At 49.9% G+C, this 17,975-nt stretch overlaps 1 protein-coding gene across 9 annotated transcripts in view; it reads right to left on the reverse strand.

Annotated features, from left to right (window-relative positions):
- Positions 1-17,975, reverse strand: part of FAM118A (family with sequence similarity 118 member A) — a 32,755-nt gene that overhangs the window by 1,780 nt on the left and 13,000 nt on the right. For 4 of the 9 annotated variants that reach the window (XM_007976066.3, XM_007976065.3, XM_007976068.3 and 1 more), the window contains exons 3-8: positions 17,216-17,471; positions 12,963-13,184; positions 9,393-9,521; positions 7,397-7,682; positions 4,738-4,770; positions 3,712-3,795 (exon numbers count right to left, since the gene is read on the reverse strand). In XM_007976066.3, coding sequence (XP_007974257.1) covers positions 3,712-3,795; positions 4,738-4,770; positions 7,397-7,682; positions 9,393-9,521; positions 12,963-13,184; positions 17,216-17,471 — 1,010 coding nt within the window. The remainder of the gene's footprint in view (positions 1-3,711; positions 3,796-4,737; positions 4,771-7,396; positions 7,683-9,392; positions 9,522-12,962; positions 13,185-17,215; positions 17,472-17,975) is intronic. The other 5 variants (XM_007976070.3, XM_007976069.3, XM_007976071.3 and 2 more) reach the window with 3 other exon arrangements.

Below are 17,975 nucleotides of genomic sequence, written 5' to 3' on the forward strand. Positions count from 1 at the left end.
CAATCCATGAACATGGATGCTCTTTTATTTCTTAGTGGACTGAGGATGGGGCAATTTCAACAAACATACAGTGAGAGCCTGTTGGAAGTATGGAGAAGCAGCCTGTCGATTCCTCTGGGATCCCTGGGCTTGGCTTCTCTCACCCACATGCAGGACAGGCCAAGGCTTTCTGTACAACAGAGGCCAGGAGCTTCGCCCTAAGGAGACATGACTGTGTGGGGACAGCTGGGGCTGCAGGTGCAGGTGATGGCGTCTAGGAGCACAGATCTCACAGGTACTGAAGAAAATCCCTGCCCAATGCTCCATAGCAAGGTCTACCAGGCAGTAGGCCCTGCCTCCTGATGCACACACCAGTCAGAGGTAGGCTACGGGGGGGACAAAATCTATGTACACAAAACAAGAGCAACAGCAGAAGAAAGCCAATCTATTGAGCATAATCGCCCGGGCCTTTGTTCTTGTCAGCAGGCACTGGAGGAGCCCAGATGTGCAGAAAACAAACAAGGAACATGAAAGAAAGTAGTGGGAAAGAACCTACCCCAGAGGAAACAGTTCACAGAACACCAGTTTTGTGTTTTGTTTTTACTTACACGATGGTTCTACTAGCTGAACTCACAATCCAAATATTTGCAAAAAGATTTCAGTCTGATCCAAAACACTATCAAAATCTAATTCTCTAAAACGTGTGTGCCCCTAAGTGCACCTGAAGTTCTATAAAACTATTATTATTATTTTATCTTTTTTGAGACGGAGTCTTGCTCTGTCACCCTGGCTGGAGTACAATGGCACAATCTCGGCTCACTGCAACCTCTGCCTCCCGGGTTCAAGCAATTCTCCTGCCTCAGCCTCCTGAGTAGCTGGGACTACAGGCACGTGCCACCACACCTGGCTAATTTTTGTATTTTCAGTAGAGATGGGGTTTCCCCATGTTGGCCAGGCTGGTCTCAAACTCCTGACCTCAGGTGATCCACCTGCCTCAGCCTCCCAAAGTGCTGGGATGACAGGCGTGAGCCACCGCGCCTGGCCAAAGTTGTATAAAACTAAACGAGAGGATGTCGAGTCTGCGACAGCTGCCCCTCACAGCTCTCCCATGAGGACCCCCATACCAGTTCACTCTCATCTTTCCTGCCCCTGGACGGCAGGACACTAGGGTGCCCCCACCCCGTGCTGCCAGCCCTCACTTGCGCTATAATTCACTCTGCAGGTGGCCCTTTTAGAACTGCCTTATTTTACTTAGACTAAGTTTGCACTCACTATGAATCTTTATAACATGTACTGTTGCACATGGTCCCTGTGGTGTTGAAGGAACATGCAGGGACATAATACTGCTCCAACATACCCGCTGAAGGATTTAAATGTTCAATGAAGAGGTAACTGAAAAGCTGGATGCTTCATAGCTCTCAGAAATTTTTGGTGGACTGCTATATAGGTATTTAAGAGTGTTTTATTTTGGTTTACTTATATAAAGTACTAAAATATAAACTCCTATTATATGAAAATCCTCTCTCCCACTGTTTTCAGGAATGTAGTAGAGTCAGATAACCAGGTTGACTTCTGTCTCCAGAGTTCTCACAGACATAGAACAGCAGATGCTCTGAGAAAAGGTAACTAAGAAAACAAGAGCTTGGCTGGGTGCAGTGGCTCACACCTATAATCCCAGCAGTTTGGGAGGCCAAAGTGGGTGGATCACAAGGTCAGGAGTTTGAGACCAGCCTGGCCAACATAGTGAAACCCCATCTATACTAAAAATACAAAATTAGTCGGGCATGGTGGCAGGCGCCTGTAGTCCCAGCTGCTCAGGAGGCTGAGGCAGGAGAATGGCTCGAACCCAAGAAGCGGAGGTTGCGGTGAGCCGAGATTGTGCCACTGCACTCCAGCCTGGGCGACGGAAGACTCTGTCTCAAAAAATAAAAAAAAGACCAGAGAAAACTTAAAAGACAGTGGAAATCAATCCAGGCAATCCCAACTAGTATGACTTCCAGAAAGGGAGAACAGAGAAGATGGAAAGAAGAAATAAAGAGAATCACAGACTATTCCAGAACTGGAGAAATGGAGGAAGAAAAAGAACACGTGAATAAGGCAGGTAAAAAAAGTTTTCCACCTAAATACATCCTCATTGGAGTTCTACTCAAGGGAAAAGGGGACCCTAAAAACTCCCAGGAAAAAAAGCAACGGCTACCTTCAAATCACTGGGAACAGGTTCCCGTCAGACCCTCTTCATAGGAAACCTGGTCTTCAGACAGTGGAGTCTGGGGGAATCACAACCAAGAATCCCACGCCAAAACTACCAACGAGCGTGAGGATGGCACAGACACCTGCAGACACATCGCCCTCGGGAGGCGACCCCGCACGGGGCTCTGCAGAAGCAGCCTCAGGAGCTACTAGCAGGATGGACGGGGGGCCAGAACAAGGGAGACCTGGGCCTCCATCTCAGAGAGGAGGAAGGAAGCTCGGGAGGCAGGCACACAGCAGTCCCCCATGGAGCTGACCAGGAGAAGGTGTCCTGGGAGACGTGGGGTGGCAGGATGAAGAGAATGCATACTTTTTTTAAAAAAAAAATTCTTAGTTCTGAAAGCTGAGGGAATGCATACATTTAAGAATATTGGGAAACATTATTTTTTGGAAAACAAAGGGGAAAGAAGAACCTAAAAACTCCTCAAAAAATAAGAAGTAACACAAATGTCTCAAAGCCCCAATATTAAACAATAAAAAATGGGAGAATGGAATGTAAGAACAAGCCACATTTGACCCTGACATTGAGAACACATCTGCAGCTGGCACAGGCGCCGTGGCACTGGGCCCACGGCCACGGCCACAAGCTGGCTAAGCAGGAAAGAACACTGATGCTGTTTTCATCAAGGAAATGCTTTTGTTTGCCGACTTTTATAGTCAACCTACAGACAGACTGGGGGGTCTCATTTCCCTTCTGTCCTGTCACCACGGAGACCAACAAAACGGGGAAGCCGGCGGGCCAGGGGGTGGGATACACAAGCCCAGGCTTCATGTTGGGAAGTCTGGCTTAAGTCTGTTATTTAAAGAATGAGAAATAACACACAGCACTACGCAAACCTGGGAGGAGGAGAAGGGGAGAGGGAGGGACCGGCACAAATGAGCGAGATCGCCCTTCGTAGTGTCAACAGAGAGGCCTATTCAAATACACTGTTTAGATAGTTCAGTCACTTACATCTCAGTCTGTAACAGAGGCAGCACAGCTCAAATGATTTAAAGTGCTTTTCTACAGAGACTCGGGTGACATGCATCAGGCTAGTGGTCACCCTTAGGGGCTGGAGAAGGCTGGAGAGTGACAAGGGGGGTCCTGGCAATGCTGCTACCTCAACTGGGTGTGATTAGATGGGAGCGTTCACTTTGCAAAAATGCACTGAGCTGACTTTACATAACTTGTACACTTTTTATTCATGTTTTTAACTTTTCTTTTTGTAGACAGCACCCTTCTGCCCGCTGCACCTTCCTAGTGTATGTTTTCTCTGTAACAGTTTTCTAAAGAGGCACCAGTACCTCTGGGCAGTTGGAATTGGGTTGGGGTGAGAGGTCAGGGTCTCTGCTAAGCCTCCTGTGCTCTCTGGCCCTGACAGAATGTGTGCACCATCCCCCCACCACAGGGCCCGGAGCATGAAAGCGTGGCATGGTCCCTGAAGATGCCTGCCAACCAGACAGACCTGAGGCAGCTCCCCACAAAAAGAACGGACACAATACCAGTATCTGATTGTCTGAGTTTTTTTGAAACTTCAATTCCATTCTCTTCTAACTTCCTCTTTGCACAGTCCTGGCATGCATTACCTGAAAGAGGAAAATTTATTAAGCTTGTTTATTTAGAATCCACCCACCGAAGCACAGTTTATAAATGTGACCTTACTGAAGCATAGGCCAAACAGACCCTGCCATCCCCTATAGATGACACTGACCACACTACGGCTTCTCTCCAAAGAAAGCCATGCTTCCAGGAGTCGCATTTCAGTAAGAAAGCAACTGTAATAAAGATGTCCTTTCGCATGGGAGTAGGTGGATGGGAAGCTGACTGCGGCGGTTTTATACTTCCCGCACCACTAACATGGATGTGATGCGAGCAGCTCCCACATCGATGCGCATTTTCTCATCTGTGAACGCACTGGGCCAAACAGGCAGGGAAAACGGGGCTGCGCACAGAGGCCTCCGCGCCACTCACCAGAGTCCCTTTTACCCAAATGGCTCAGCAAGGGGAGGCACCTGGTGCCCAGTTCACACACAGGAGGACGCTTGTAGCCACCAAGTCTTGTTAAATGTATGACCAGGCAGAACTGAGCCCAGCAATAAGAGCGTTCACATTTCAAACAAGGATTAAATAGAAAGCTTCTGTGTGAAAGCTCAGACCCGTGCAATGAACACTGCGGAAGAGCTGGGTTGTTCTAAGGCACTGCATCTTGCCCCACACGGTATCACACAAACAGAACCTGTTCCAGGTCCCCTGTCACTCTTGGTTCTAGGGCAAGAAATTATTCTCAGGTGCCAGCTGGCCCACGTGTGATCCGGCTGTGCTTCCTCGTCAAAGGGACGGCTTTTAGTCTCTCGGTGTGGCAGGGACCATGCTAAAGCATGGCTATTTATCATCTTCAGTGGGGCTGTCTTAATACAAGCTAATTATTTAAGGTGAAAAACAAACGTTTATGATTTTACAGTGAATGACAGAAGACAATGGAATGTGCAGGCAAAAAACAGGCTGGCGAGAAGAAAGATCTGCTTTACCCAATAATGTGGTGCTGTCCACTCGGTCAGCATCTGAAGGAGAAAGAAAAGCAGTCAGTGGAGCCGAGACACCCAGAGCTCGTCCTACTCAGCCGCTGGCAGGCAGTGACTAGGAACAGCAGTGACTGGCAACAGGCTTCTGGGCAGCTCAGCCCACACGGACAGTGGGCTCCTGGGCCGCCCGCTGCCCTCTCTTCTGCACCTTCCAGGCTTGGCGCGAGGACTCACTGAAGGCGCCAGCTGGCACAGGGAGCGTGGCGTGGTGTCCGCGGTCGCTAGCATGACTGTCACTGTCATGGGCCTCCTCTCCCATCAGGAGTGGCACTCCATGAATTCGAGTACAAATGTCCTTCATGACACAGTCACAGATTAAAACTCCCAATGACCTTGCAGTCTTCCGGCAGCCTGTCAAATCCACTTGCCTGCCCCAACCTGGAAAGGGAGCCTCAGTGGGACAGAAAGCTGCTCAGCCCCACTCCAGGAGCCCGAGCACATGCAGGGTTGCTCTGGGCCCTGTTCTTCGGGGAGTGTGGGGGCGGAATGAGAAGCGGCGGACGGGGGCAGACATGAGGAAAGCCCGCCGCCTCTCTGCAGAGCCACGCACTGGGCCGGTGCCAGGACGCACCAAATGGTGTATTTTGCTCTGCAGTCAGGCCAGGATCCCAATCCCAGCTTCAAAATGTCTGGGCACTAACTGGGCACGTTGTGTGCCTGTGCCAGCTCCCCTCGTCTCGTCTACGAAATCATCTGCTTACTGGTGCTGCGTGCGGCCACTGAAAACCCAACTAAGGTAAGAATATGGAACTCCCAGTAGGGGGTGACACATGGCAAGCAGGAGCTCCTTTCTTCTGCCCTTAATAAGAATTATACTTTTATTTATGGAAATGGAACTTACATTGGTCCATTTTGCTAATTATTAGCAATTTTGAAAAGAAATGATAGTGGCTAAAAAAACAAGAAAAACCTGAGCTGTTGGATTATCTGTGCATTCTCTAGTCTCCAAGTTCACAGCTGGTCACGTACACCCGCCTCTGTGGCTAACCTGGTTCCAGTGTGTGGTGAGTGTGCCTGGGTTTCCTGTTACAATGAAATGAGCCAGCACAGGCCTTTCCAAGCTTGCCATCATCAATGTTTTATGATGCCAAACTCGCAGCTATTAATTCCCTTATGTCAAGATGACCAAGTTTTAAAATTTCTCAATTATCCTGGTCATTCCTGATAGATGAGCAATTTCTCAAAAGGGCCAAGTAGCACTACTTAAAAGAGGTGCTGCATTCAGAACAGGGACATTCAGAACAGGGAAAATACATCACTTGAAAAAAGAAGTCAAGTGTTCATCATGAAATCAGGTTGTGCTTGTGAAGTTATAACTTTTCAACTGCAGTGACAGGACACAAATATGAGATATCTGCATCTTTCAAGTGTTAAGTATCACAACTGATAAAGCTAGCCTGGTAGTTTTCTTTCTTGGTTAAGGAAACCTGAAACAGGAATAAACGTGTCCAGCTATACATGTGTGTACAGTTGTAAGCTTCAAAGTTACTTTATGTTTTGTGTTTAGAGACAGGGCTTGCTCTGACATCCAGGCTGGAATGCAGTGGTCTGACCACAGCTCACTGCAGTCTCTAACTCCCAGGCTCAAGAGATCCCCCCACCTGAGCCTCCAGAGTAGCTGGGATCACAGATGTCCACCACCAAACCCAGCTATTTTTTTTTTCTTTTCTTTTTTTTTTTTTTTTTGAGACGGAGTCTCGCTCTGTGGCCCAGGCTGGAGTGCAGTGGCACGATCTCGGCTCACTGCAAGCTCCGCCTCCTGGGTTCACGCCATTCTCCTGCCTCAGCCTCCCAAGTAGCTGGGACTACAGGCGCCCGCCACCACGCCCGGCTAGTTTTTTGTATTTTTAGTAGATACGGAGTTTCACCGAATTAGCCAGGATGGTCTCAATCTCCTGACCTCGTGATCCACCCGCCTCAGCCTCCCAAAGAGCTGAGATTACAGGCGTGAGCCACTGTGCCCGGCCCAAACCCAGCTAATTTTTAAAAACATTTTTGTAGAGACCAGGTCTCCCTATGTTGCCCAGGCTGGTCTTAAACTCCTGGGCTCAAGCAATCCTCCTGCATTGGCCTCCCAAAAAACTGGGATGACAGGCATGAGCCACCGCATCCAGCCTGAAGTTAAAGTTCTAGTTACAGACTGTCACTAGGACACCAATTACTCCAATCTTCTCATTTTAAATTACAGATGCAGTTTTTAAAAATAATAACTGGAAGATTGGTGAATTTTCTGGATACATGAATTACATCAAAAAGAGAGAGAGAGCAACAACTGGAAGAGCCCTGTGAGCTTTGTACTTGAAAAGCGAAGGCAGCTAGGTGCGGCAGCTCACGCCTGGAATCCCAGCACTTCAGGAGGGCGAGACCAGCCTGACCGGCATGGTGAAACCCTGTCTCTACTAAAAATACAAAACTAGCCGGGCGTGGTGGCACATGCCTGTAATCCCAGCTACTCAGGAGGCTGAGGCAGGAGAATCCCTTGAACCCGGGAGGTGGAGGTTGTGGTGAGCCAAGATGGCGCCACTGCACTCCAGCCTGGGCAACAAGAGCGAGACTCCGTCTCAAAAAAAAAAAAGAAAAAGGAGAGTGAAGCCAGATCCCATACCTGGGCTTTGCTGTTTGCAGATGTGAGTGGCAAGGTCTTGCACATATCCCGGAAAATGGTCAAAACAGTCCCCGTAGGATACAACTTTGATTCCGTGCAGAAGCATATCTGCCTGATGCTTAAAGAAATGGTCTTCATTCTCCTTCAGCACCAGCATGTAGTGCTCCAAATCCACCTTATTCGGCACAGAGTAAAGAAAGAGGGCCTGGAATATCTGATCACGAAGGGTCTCTCCACAGCCCACAAACAGAAAGGACTTGGTGCGGTATAAGTTCTGGAGGACTTCCTAGAAAAGGCCAATGGAGAAATCGGGTGCTCATTTGAAAGACAGCAAGAGCTTACGACTAACCAAGTCACATCCCTGTGCTTTTACATCACTGCTCTGAGTCACATGCGCGTGCTTTTAAATCACTGCTCCCTGACAGGCGTTCCCAGGGCCACACTGAGGAACAGTTAGAAGGACAGTATCCTGTCCTGACATGGCACTCAGGTCACCTCACAGCAGCAGCCTGTGGCGGCAAAGACCACGGGCTGAGCCGGCCTGTCCCCACCTAAGCCAGGGTAACTGGTCTTGGCCGAGGTGGGTGGCAGTGCACACGCCTCTTACAGCAAGGCCAGCCCACTCCGCACACTCACCAGGGAAGTCACCAAACTCAAATTTTCTCAAACTGGGTGCAATTTTAAATTACTAAAAAACATCAAATGAGGACAGTAAATGTTTTCAGTTCAGAATTATGCACATAAAACACCCTGAAATTAACGTCGGCCTCAGCGGGCCGTATGTGGGAATTCTTGCAGGGGAGGTTTTACAAACGAGGGCAGGGCTGAGGAGGGGATCAGTGACCGCGACTGACGGGGTCGGGTGGGCAAAGAGAAAGCACATTGCGTGGGATCACTTAGGCAGGCAGGAGGGAATCACCAATTCAGCTAACCAAATATCTCAGAGAGGCTCAATCTCAGCACAGGCATTTCTTATAACCAAGCAGTATTAATGATGTAACTGAAAAGCATCTGCCTAGTCACTCATCCTGCTGACACCTGTCACGGCATGACACCAGCCCAGCGCTGAGCACTGAGGAACAGGGCACCTAGCTGTGTGCCTGCGGGTGAATCCACAGACACCGAGTTTCTCAGTGATTAACAGCACAACTTTTCCACACTTCATTCGAGGGCATCAAGAAGATCTCACAGCCGGGCGTGGGGGCGCACACCTGCAGTCCTACCTACTCGGGAGACTAAGGCAGGAGGATCCTTGGGCCCAGGAGTTCAAGGAAGCAGTGAGCTTTAATCATGCCACTGCACTTCAGTCTGGCCCACAGAGCAAGACCCTGTCTATTTAAGAAGAAGAAAAATAGAAACCTCACAGAGAATGAAGTTTTATTTACTTTTATTTTTTATTTTTAGAAATGAAGTATCGCTCTGTTGCCCAGGCTGGAGTACAGTGGTGTGATCCCAGCTCACTGCAGCCTCTCCCTCCCGGACTCAAGCGATCCTCCTGCCTTGGCCTACCAAAGCGCTGGGATTACAGGCATGAGCCACTACACCAGGCCAAGAATGAAGCTTTACAACTACAGGAGGGAGAGCAGAGAATTTCAGACTAGAAGATGCCTGGAAGAATAAGGACAACATTCTAGACTGCACGGGGCCCTGTATGTCATGCTGAGGAGTTCAACTGTACACCTGGGCAGGTGAGAACCACCAAATGGCTGGGGCCCCTGGAGAGGGTAAGGGCAGATCTATGCTTTTAAAGCAATCACGGATTCCTTCCTCCAGCGAATGTTGGCCAGGCATCTACTCAACATGGAGGCACCATGCAGGATCCCAGAGACACAGACGAGGATAAGAGACATGGCCCCTCTCTCAGCAACTATGTGAAGGGCCGACCTGAAGGGGACAGACGCCTGGGGCCTGTGAAGCCACTCGACTGCAGCCAATGGCCAGTGGCCACCAGGAATCCCCCAGAGGACGCACCGATGCTAATTAGGACGGGCCGTACCATGACTTCTGCGTCTTGAGTGACGTCTTTATACCCCGATGGGTCCAGCACCATCCCGCAGGGGTCCGTGTAGAGGCCGTGAATGTGGAGGACGCCGTACTTGATGTGCCCTCTTGCCCACTCAAGGACCTACCAAACATCAAGCCAAGACAAACACATCCTCAAACTGTTTCAAACAGAGAGAAGAAAATACTGAAATTGAATCCATAGTTTTTAAACTTATCTTGGAAAGAATCAGAGAGACGCTTCACTTTACAATTACACCTTCAAAACCTAAGAGAAACTCGGCTGTGAGCCCTAGTTATTCCCGTCCTACGACAGTACAATTACGCCTGTAAAACCTGAGAGAAGATCGGCTGTTAGCGCCAGTCATGCGGGTTACGTGATAGCAAAAGAGCTTCTTTAGCTGGGCGTGGTGGCTCATGCCTATAATCCCAGCTACTCAGGTCAAGGCCAAGACTTGAGCTCAGGAGCTCAAGACCAGCCTGGGCAACAAAGTCAGACCCCGTCTCAGGGGAAAAAAAAAAAAAGGAACTTAAAGACAGTTACATAGAGAATGTCTTTAACTCTTGAGATTACAGCAAACTGTTAAGAATGGTTACTTGGCCGGGCGCGGTGGCTCAAGCCTGTAATCCCAGCACTTTGGGAGGCTGAGACGGGCGGATCACGAGGTCAGGAGATCGAGACCATCCTGGCTAACACGGTGAAACCCCGTCTCTACTAAAAAATACAAAAAACTAGCCGGGCGAGGTGGCGGGCGCCTGTAGTCCCAGCTACTCGGGAGGCTGAGGCAGGAGAATGGCGTGAACCCGGGAGGGGGAGCTTGCAGTGAGCTGAGATCCGGCCACTGCACTCCAGCCCGGGCAACAGAGCCAGACTCTGTCTCAAAAAAAAAAAGAATGGTTACTTTAGGTGGGTTATGGGGACTTTCACTTCTACGTTATATGTTATATTTTAATTACTGCTATTTCTGTATTACTTCTACACACCCAGAAAAAAAAAAATATATATATATATATATATATATATATGGGGAAAAGTGTTTATCAGATAGCTAAGTACATTCCTTTCAGTTCAAGATACAGAACACAGGACCTGATAAAGACGCCCATCAGGTCACTGCCAAGTCGTCTGCACCAGGGGCCCGTGCAGCAGCAGGTGGAAGGGACACAGACACCCACAGCCCTGCTGCCATCACTGGGCAGTAGCCAGCTGGCAGTTCTGTTTATGCAACTGTCTGTCTGTTTCCAACAGCAAGCCTCAGCAGTGGGGGCCGTGTGGCTGAGACGCAGAGAGCAGGTGTCTACCCCATGGCACTGCCGGCAGGAATGGGTGCCTTGGCCCTGCCCGTTCCCCTCAGGCGGCCCTGCCCCTGTGTATACCACCCCGTGCAGAAGGGGAGCAGGGGCTGCAGCCGAGCCCAGCCCTCACACGGACACTGAGGTCTGGATGAGACATCATCTCTGCGTAATTCAGTTTCTTTGTACACAGAGCGGGGCCAGGGCCTTCCCTCACAAGGCAGCCCAGACAACACAGGCAGCAGTGTTAGTTATGAATAACATAAGCAGACACACAAAAGTCGCAAGTGTGTCACAAAAGAAATATCAATAGTCACGTGAAACTATGCTCAACCTTTAGTAATAGAAGAAATCAATGTTGAAAATTTTCAGCTATCAAATGGACAAAGCATATTTCATTTTGTTTTTTAATAACACCATGTGTTGGCAAGATACAGGAAATGGATACTCCCACACACAGCCACTACCAGGAGTGTAACTGGTGCCCTTTCTGGAAAAAATTTGGTAATTTACATCATCAGTCTTTAAAATATTCATACCTTTTGACCATAAAGCTCTTATAGGAATTGACCTTGAAAACAGGACATAAAAGTATGAGGACCCTGTAGTGTTATTGGTGACTGTAAATACATGCTAACTGATCTAGTCTGGGCCTCTGTCCCCACCCAAGTCTCATGTTGAATTGTGATCCCCCATGCTGGAGGTGGGCCTGGTGGGAGGTGCTTGGATCATGAGGCAGGATCATCCCTCATGGCTTGGTGCCATCTTCGTGATAGTGACTTCTTGAGAAATCTGGTCATTTAAAAGCACGTGGCACCTCCCCCCTGCCACTCTCTCTGTTGCCATGTGACATGCCTGCTCCCACTTTGCCTTCCGCCACTACTGGAAACTTCCTGAGGCCTCCCCGGAAGCAGACGCTGCTATGCTTCCTAGACAGCTGTGGAACTGTGAGCCAATTACAGCTCTTTTCTTTATATGTTACCCAGTCTCAGGAATTTTTTATTTTTCTTTTGTTTTGTGAGACAGGGTCTCACTCTGTTGCCCAGGCTGGAGTGCAGTGATCTCAGCTCACTGCAACCTCTGCCTCCCAGTTCAAGCTATTCTCCTGCCTCAGCCTCCCGAGTAGCTGGGATTGCAAGTGCGTGCCACCATGCCTGGCTAATTTTTGTATTTTTAGTAGAGATGGGTTTTTGCCATGTTGGCCAGGCTGGTCTCAACCTCTTGGACTAAAGGGATCCACCTGCCTTGGCCTCCCAAAGTGCTGGGATTACAGGCGTGAGCCACCACACCCGGCCTCGGGTATTTCCTATATAGCAGTGTAAGAATGGCCTAATACGCTAACAACAGAGGCAGGATAACAATTTTAATTTAGTATTATAATCTTATTGCCATTTAAATCATGCTTTTTAAAAATGCTTAATGACAGAAACATAGTAATATAGTTTATAATATTAATATAATTATAATATAATCACAGTCCATAATATAAAGGAAAAAAATCAGGATTAAATCTTTGCATATATTACAATCGCAATTTGTTTAAAAAACATTCACAGTAATAGGACTGTGGCTGATTTTGCTTTTCTTTATTATTTTCTTTACTGTCCACATTTCCTCAAATGACCATAATGAATAAATGCAGATGAGAAACGCTTACATACCTACAGGACAGAACACATAAAGAAAATAAGAGCAAGTTGGGCAGAGCTGGTGGCTTACACCTGTCACCCCAGCCCTCTGGGAGGCTGAGGCAGGAGGATTACTTGAGCTGCAAGTTGAAAGCTGCTGTGCAGTATGAGTTATGATTGTGCCACCGCACTCCAGCCTGAGTGACAGGGCAAGACCCTGTCTCTGAAAACACAAAATAAGAGCAGGAAAGAGAAGTCCTGAGATGCACGCAACACTGCCCCATCAGTTCCCAGCTGCCCTGCAGAGGCCGGCTCAGCCTTTTACGTCCTAGCGTCTTGTTTTCCGATGGAGCACAGTATCCCAGAGGATGCCAGTGTGCCACCTCCCATTCTTACTTTTTTTTTTTAAGAGAAAGGATCTCACTCTGTCACCCAGGCTGGAATAAGTGGCATGATCACAGCTCATTTCAGTCTGGAACTCCTGGGCTCAAGCAATCCTCCCACTTTGGCGTCCCCAGTAGCTGGGACTGCGGGCAGGCACCACCACGCCTGGCTACTTCATTATTAATTCACTGCTATGAGTGAAAGCTGCTCCTAACCACAGAGCTCCCACACCGGTGGCTGCCCGCAGCCCCAGCCCGTACCTTGGTCTTGTCCTTCAGGTCCAGAGACTCCATGGGCTTGCTCTGCTGCTGCCCAAAGATCTCCAGCAGGTTGTCGTAGTTGGTGGTCAGGACCATGGTGCCCCTGTCCATCAGGCGGAGGATCGACTGCAGCACCAGAGGGTTCTGGATGTGCTGCTCCAGGTTGTCAAACACCTCCATCAGGCAGTCCTGGAAGAAGTTGGGCTTGGTGTCGCCTGTGCGCTACAAAAAGGTGGAATGACAGTTACAAAAACATCAGCTCTTAACTACTGAGCAGCTAAGCAGGCCATGTTCTGGGTGCCAGAGATACAGCAGCTGAAAATAAAGAAAATCTGGCTTCACAGAGTGCACTGAAACTCCAGAGCAGGGGGCAGGCAATGCACACGTGTAGCACGTCACCGGTGACGCTGCCATGGGAAAGCACAGCAGAGACGGGGCAGGCGCTGTCGGGGGAGGGTGGACAGGACCAAGGCACTAGGGAAGCCTCTCTGAGAAGAGGGCATCTGAACAGGGCCCTGAGGAGGTGAGGGCTCATGGAAAATGTTCTAAGCAGAGGGAAGAGCAAGGGCTACAGCACTGAGGTTATGGCTCAGGTACATCCCAGGTCAGCAAGAGGCCACTGAGGCAGGAGAGGAGTGAGGGGAAGGGTGGGCAGCGGAAGCAGATGACCTGGGTCTTGAAGACCACGGTAAAGACTCCGGCTTTCCCTGAGCGCTGCAGAGTCCCAGTGTTCTCTTTCTCGGTGGTATATGAAACAGCGTGTCTTCATGGCACCTTCAGTGAGGTGGGAGGCAGTGTTGCTTTTCTTTTTTTTTTTTCTGAGATAGGGCCTTGCACTGTCGTCCAGGCTGGAGCACAGTGGTACCAGGATGGCTCACTGCAGCCTCCAACTCCTGGGCCCAAGCGAGCTTCTCACCTAAGCCTCCCAAGTAGCTAGGGACACAGGTGCCACTGCCACACCCAGCTCACTATATTTAAAACTAATAATAATAATTTCATCTTTTATATTATTTCATTTTTCATTTTATTATTTTATGTTTTGAGACAGAGTCTCACTCTATCACCCAGGCTGGAGTGCAGTGAGTGGCACAATCACAGCTCACTGCAGCCTTGATCTCCCAGGCTCAAGTGATCCTCCCACCTCAGCCTCCCAAGTAGCTGTGACTACAGGTGCACGCCATAACACCTAGTTAATTTTTTAATTTTTTTTTTTGAAACAGTCTTGCTCTGTCACCCAGGATGGAGTGCAGTGGCGTGATCGTGGCTCACTGCAACCTCCCCTCCCGATTCTCCTGCCTCAGCCTCCCAAGTTGCTGGGACTACAGGTGTGCACCACCACACCCAACTAATTTTTGTATTTTTAGTAGAGATGGGGTTTCACCATGTTGGCCAGGCTGGTCTCAAACTCCTGACCTCAGATGATCCATCTGCCTCAGCCTCACAAAGTTGTGGGATTACAGGCGTGAGCCACTGTACCCGGCCTAAAATTTTTTTTATTTGTTGTAGAGACGAGGTCTCACCATGTTGCCCAGGCTCATCTTGAACTCCTGCCCTCAAGTAATCTGCCCACCTTGGCCTCCCAAAGTGCTGGAATTACAGGCATGAGCCAGCACACCCGGCCCGTAGTGCTGCATATACTCTGAGAGACACAAGAGGATCAGGACTGAGGCCTGGCCTCCAGAGGCAGCCTCAGTGATCACCGGTGGCCTTGACAGGAGCTGCCTCCAAGGGGCCTTGAGAGCCAAAGCCTGGCTGGCATGGCTTCAAGAGAAAAAAGAAGGGCTGGCAACAGCAGATGCAGCAACTATGCTGCAGAGCTTTGCTGGAGGGGACAGAGAGGCGGGGTGGGGGCTGGCTTGGGAGGACACGGGGTCCCCCCTGCCTGGCTCCCAGCCTCACTATCACCCTCTGCCTCGGCACCGGGGCATCACAATCCCTCCCCTCGCCCTCTGGGCCTGTTCGTGTTGCTCGGCCGGCACAAGAAACCCAAGACTCACAGGTTCCCACTCATGGCCTCAGCCCTTCTGACTCTCCCACCCCCCCAAACCCTCCCACTGCCCCCAGTGGGTCTGCCGTCAGCCAGCCCCACATCTCCATCCTCTCCTGGGAAGACTCACCTTCTCCCCGACCTGAGACCTGGCTCTGCGCATCCCTGAGACCCCTCCCGGGGCGCTCCTCTGCACTCCCTGCACGGATGAAGGTGAGGGCTTGGCTCCAGGCTCCCTGGAGTCTCTCCAGCTGTGCTGTCGTAATTTGGGGTGATTCTCATGTCCACTTGGATGATTCTTCCTGGGATCATGGCCTCTAAATTCCACCCATCACTCTTCTCCCATGGTCCTGGCCCATCTCAGCCATCCACACCACGGCCCCCCAGGCCTCATCATTACCAAGACCCAGATCCTTTCCAGAACCTCTGGGCCAGCTTCCCCTGTCCAACCACTCCCATCTGCCCACCTCTCTAGCACTTGGCTCCCAGGGAAACTTCAAGCCCACTGAGGCCCGTGAGCTACTGACCCCACTACCACCGACCAGTCACTCGCTGCCCTGCTGTCCTGCCTTCTTCCATTGAGCAGCTTAGAGTCTACAATGGATCACTACAACTTCCTCAAATACACTTGCAAGCCCCTTGCCCTTCTCTGGCATTGCTGGAATTCCTGATGCAACCAACTCTCGGCTTCCTCCCTGCCTGTTCTCCAACTCTCAACACAGCTGTGTCGACGGCCTCACCTCAACACTTCCTGATGGAGGTTTTCAAAAACACGCAAAAGTGAGCAGAAGAGCTGAATGATGCTCAACTATCTGTTTTCAAGACAAACGATTCTCATTCTAGACAAACGGCCTCTCTTCACGTGAAGAACAATGAGGGCCCTCAGAGCTGCTCAACTCCTCCCTTCTCCTTCCTAGGAAGGGTGAGCAAAAGTTGTAAGAGCCAGAGAGGAACTATTTTAGGTCTTGTGGGCCATAAAGTCTCTATTGTAACTACTCACCTCCGCCTGGAGGCATGAAAGCAGCCACATACTATAGTAAATGAAAGGGTGTGGCTGCCAGTCAGAACCTCATTTGTAAAACCAGGCCCAAACAAGGCCATAAATTTCTAACTCCTGGCCTGTGATGAGAGTTGTCCCTTATTAATAAAACATCCAGGTGTGGCAGAGTCACCTAACTAAAAACACTCCTCAAGCTCTGGCAAAGCTAGGTGCAGCCCTAGGTAAAACTGGCCAATGAGATGAAACAGAAGTGGTGTATGTGACTTCGGTGGTGGCCCTTGAAGCCCTCACTTCCTCCCCTCCCTGCGCTTCCCTCCTGCACGCACTCCCTGCGCACGCATGCCATTTACAGCTGCCCACAGAGCACTAGACAGAAGCTGCCTGCTGAGGGTGGCAGAGCCAGCAAAGAGGAGCCCTGCCCAGCCACCGTTTTCTCCTCGGGCTGCCCACCCGGGTCTCCAGGTGGGAAGTATAAAGGTGCTCACATGAAGCCATGTGGTTTAAGGTCTCTTTTCACAGTCAACTTCAACTCTCCACTCTCCTTGGTGACGAGCTCTCTTTTCCCTGCTCTCTCCTCTGTTCAAACCTCCAACATCTCCTCCTCTCAGATGGTGACTGTGCCTCTTCAGTAAATACAAGAGTAGAAGAAGACAGCACCTGCCAAGAGCCCCAGCCACAGGGTCCAGCTTCCCAGCCTTTATGCCCACACCTGGGCTGACCTGGGACAACAATGGCCTGCCGCACCTCCCCCTGCACCAGACCCATCGGCCCCAGGGCCTCACTCAGGAATAGCTCCTGCATCATCAGTGCTTCTCCTCGGGACTAGATCATCTCCACCGCAGACAAAGAAGCTGGAACTTCTCCCATCTTCAAATGTTTTCTAGGAAGCACTTGTCATCTGAAGAAATATGGCTGGCCTGCTTGCACCAAACATGCCTAAGGGATATCCCTTTACTAAGTGAACATACAATCCCAAGTTCATACTGAGTGCAGCTGGACCATCTCCCTGAGACCATCTCACACAGTCAGGCTCTATTTAATAGGAGTTACTTTAGGAGCCCCACACTGCACTGTGCCTGGCATTCCCTCAATTTTAAAAGACGACACTCCAATGGACTCAAGGATTTCTGGTTCATCAGCCTGACTCTGCTGAACACTGAACGCAAGTTAGGCCTGCAGAGTTTAACATTAGGTTCACAGACTCATCCAACCTGGTGCAGAACCAAGCTGTCCCCAAGAAACCAGAGGTACTTGTCTGACACTTACAGGTGACATCTTCCGGATCAGATCATGGGCGACAACCAACAGGTCCCGGTCCTTTGTCACTTTCCTCCGGAAGTCGGCGACGTCTCCGGGGTGCAGCACCTCCAGCTGCTCTGCAGCCTCAATGACAGCCTCAATGCAGCTTCTCCACGAGCAAAGGGCAGGGATTCCTGGGGCCACTGCTGCGCTGACACCAGTCCCGATAACCACGAGCAGCTCCTGAGGCTGTTTCCGGATGAGGCTTTTTAAAAACTTTCTACTTGAAAACAAGGAAGCGAGAGAACAAAAGTCAAAGCGGAAACATTGCAAACACAAAGTCTGGAACTCTCTGCGAGTTCAGGCCTTGTGCTGTACACACACACACACACACACAGTTCCCTCTTACACTGCGAGGAGTCAGCCTGTGTATCCTTCTCCATGTATTTATTTCACGTTCTACCCTTATTCCTTAAAGGATGTGGGACAGCTGTGTCTCATGCGTCTTAAGTTGCCCAGTGTTAAGCTCATGTTTAAGTGATACATATTTGTGAAACAGAAGTTCAGCAATTTTCATTCCTTTGAAGCTGCACACAGCTTATGAACACAAATGATGACGACAAAATGACCCCTCCTTGCAGTGACGGATAAGAAAGTTACTGGCAAATGCTGGTTTTCTGCCGCCCACCACTCCCAACCCATTCTACAGTAAGTGCCTCTTTATCGTGCTTCACTTTACAGCAAACACAGCCTGCTGTCCATCTGTAGTCAAAGAGTTCTTTCTGAG

Source organism: Chlorocebus sabaeus, chromosome 19 (assembly GCF_047675955.1).
Source record: "Chlorocebus sabaeus isolate Y175 chromosome 19, mChlSab1.0.hap1, whole genome shotgun sequence".
In the NCBI taxonomy this organism is placed as follows: Eukaryota; Metazoa; Chordata; class Mammalia; order Primates; family Cercopithecidae; genus Chlorocebus; species Chlorocebus sabaeus.